Below are 3,164 nucleotides of genomic sequence, written 5' to 3'. Positions count from 1 at the left end.
TGAATGGCGGCGCAGGTGGCGCTGTCGTAGCGGTATGGTCGCACATCATTGGCCGGGGGCACAATGGTCGCGGCGATGCAGACGTCACAAGGGCGTAAGACCGGCGGAATAACTGGTGGCGGCGGCGGGAGGGCCTGACCGGCTTGAGAAACCGGGCAGCAATCACACGCGACATCGAACATAGCTGCTGTGCATGTCCCTGCGGGGAAGCCTGGCGACGAGCACAGTTGCTCCAGGGTGGTGCAGCCCTGGCCTCCACGGTTGGTCTTGAGGGTGAGGCACACCTCCGCATCCTGGGCGGTCGTGGTGTCCAGCCCCAGCTGGGTGAGCCGCAGAACGGCGGAGCCAACAGGCCCAGCCGGGGCCTTGTCCAGGGTCGCACCAACCCGGGTCCGCACTCCGTTCACGGTGGCGACGACTGAAGCCCCGGCCACCAGGCAGCTGCTGGACACGTTGAACTGCGGACATGGCGGGGTGGCATGTGGTGGGAGGATGGAGTGAGGGCAAGGTGAGGCAGGAGGGAACATCACAATTTGATGTTCCCTCTACTTTTGAGGGTGCGAAGTTCCCATTCTGTCCAGTACATGCAAATGAGCTATATAGATCTTGCCAGGCGCGTTCCAAACCCTTAAATGCTTAATAAATCTTGCAAGGCGCGTTCCAAACCCTGATAAGAAGTTTACTCCCCTGGGCAGCTAGGATGGTAACGGAGCCCCCAACACCGACATCATGAGCGCCTTCCCCTGCTTTCCGAGGCCCTAGGACCTGTAGCACTATGTCCGCATGTCGCATCCCCCACACCATCAGCCGGCCGTGGGCGCACCTCAATTTTGTGCAAGTCGGCGCTGCAGCAGGCGCCAGTGCAAGACAGGGCATCCTGGCTGACCTGGATCTTGAAGCAGTACGTGTTGCTGCCCGAAGGTCGCCACACCGGTGCCAGCCGGTACGCGCCGTTTGTGGTGTTGCAGTCGCGGAATGGGAAGTTGGGGATGCTGCCAGGCGTGACAGCTGAGGGATCGTACTCGTTGTATTCCTGCGCATGAGCGCTGAGCGCCCTGGAACCAGCGGCGACAAGCAGCAAGCAAGATCAGTGCTCATGGTTGACGCTTGCTGTTTCATGATCGAGTTATGATTGTTGACGTCTTATCTTTTATGTATTGCTTTATAGAAAAGGCTCATCACTATGGCATGCGACAGGACATGTACGTCTTTTGCGACGCAAAGGCAAAGACTTGAAATCCTTCATATATATGGCATGCTCTTAAATATACTTATAGACCCAACCTCAGATTGTAAGCCCAGGCATATGGGAATGCACCATGCTAAATACGCACCAGCCAACCGCCAGCACTGTCGCCAAAGTGAAAGCCGCCTTTGCAAAGGATGCCATATTGTCAGAGCTATATTACTTTGATGATGTTCTGTATCATAGTTGCGCTATTTATCTACCCGACCGACCGCGGCAGCTGTGCTGCTGCTGGGCCGTACGTCTACCATAAACGGCGGGCGCAGGTAGCCGCTTCCGAGACTGGCCACCGCAACAGAGGTGCTTCGTCCTTTGGAATCAATATGTTTATGTAGAATATAAATCTCAGAAACACGGCCCAACATGCTTTAATCGCGGACACATGTAGTTGTGCATTTCATCCGTTGGGATGTTGCTCGTGTTGTACGTGTCGGAATCCGACCCGTCGTTGTAATCTGTAGCACCATTTCTTTTATATAACTTGATATTTACTGACCAACAGCTCTGATCCTGGCATAATGAATACAATTTCGCCACACACCCTTCATCATTTAGGTTGGTGAGCATGCATCGTTTTCGCACCGGTAGCTACGGCTGCTACTCGGCGGTTAATGATGCGAAAGCCAGTTGCATCAGCAACGGGACCAAACCACATCAACATAGACCTAGGAACTACTACACCTCTAGACAACCGCGTGCTAGCGCCTAACAAACGTGGGTGCGGTGCGGTGTGTGTGGCGAGGGGCCTGGCGTTGCACCACCCGAACTGAGAGGGAACTGGAGAGAGGGATAGTGGTCAGAGCGGGGAGGGGCGAGAGGGAATAGCCCAGCAACTCCAGGTCTTAAGGCCCATGTCCGGGACTTGATGCCTGAGCGCAAGGGCGTCAGCGATCTACTGACCCCAAAGCCTATTGAGGCCTCGTTGTACACTTCTTATTAGTGTCTCTCTCTATCCCTTCAGCGCAGTGCTTGCCAGGCGAGCTTCGGCCTCTGCCCAAATTCTTTCCGACATCTTTTGGTTCTTTCTCGGTTATCTAATGATATTTAAAGCAATGTTGGTAAATGTGGTGCATTTACCGGTGCATTTACCTGTGCATTTACCGGTGCATTTACCTGTATTTCCCGCAACCCTCAACAAGGCTGTACACCCCATCAAAATGACCTCGGGTTCGGAAACCACAAACCACAAGAAACCTACTGCATGATGTGGCCCATTACAGGGCCCGCAACGATGTTGACAACGCTGTCCCGCAGTCCCCGAATGTCCAACAACGGCACATGCTGCCTAACCGATGAAGCACTGCACAGCGAGTTTGGATGTGTGGCCTCTATACCAGGGACTCCCCCTCATCACAGATAGCTGTTCTACGCAGGGGCTCTACATGTGCAGGGAGTGAGATGCGTCGGATGAGGGAGGGTGCTACAACATTACTGCCGGTGTCCATGATTGGGGGATGTGCTTGGGGTTTTAGCAAGATAGCTGTTCTACGCAGGGGCTACATTACCGCCTGCATCAATAGCACCCTGCTTATTGGACCAGTATATCGAGCCCCTGAAACGTCCCGTGTCTACCCGGGGGAACGCGGTCCTAAGGTTGCTCGTAATGGTGTGGTGGGACTTGCCTTTGCACCCCTGAAACATTGATCTCTATCAACGAGCTGTGCACTGGTGATGAGGATGTTTTTCTGGTCGGAGAAGGTGGGTTGGCAGAAGCCCCGTTAACCGCCGCCGTAGCTACCGGTGCGAAAACGATGCATGCTCACCAACCTAAATGATGAAGGGTGTGTGGCGAAGTTATATTCATTATGCCAGGATCAGAGATGTTGGTCAGTAAATATCAAGTTATATAAAAGAAATGGTGCTACAGATTACAACGACGGGTCGGATTCCGATACGTACAACACGAGCAACATCCCAA

The 3,164-nt window shown here is 53.9% G+C and overlaps 1 protein-coding gene across 1 annotated transcript; it reads right to left on the bottom strand.

The window, feature by feature from the left end:
- On the bottom strand, window positions 1-1,404 carry phV7 (extracellular matrix glycoprotein pherophorin-V7; the record flags this gene model as incomplete). Its single annotated transcript, XM_002959856.1, has 3 exons — window positions 1,335-1,404; window positions 824-1,055; window positions 1-458 (listed from the first exon to the last, which is right to left on the bottom strand). Coding segments are annotated over exons 1-3 (746 nt in total), but the record flags the coding sequence as incomplete, so codon positions are not given.
- Between the last annotated feature and the right edge of the window lie 1,760 nt (window positions 1,405-3,164).

The sequence above is a fragment of the Volvox carteri genome, assembly GCF_000143455.1.
Source record: "Volvox carteri f. nagariensis unplaced genomic scaffold VOLCAscaffold_1013, whole genome shotgun sequence".
Lineage (NCBI taxonomy): Eukaryota > Viridiplantae > Chlorophyta > Chlorophyceae > Chlamydomonadales > Volvocaceae > Volvox > Volvox carteri.
This window is presented reverse-complemented; position numbering and strand designations above follow the sequence as displayed.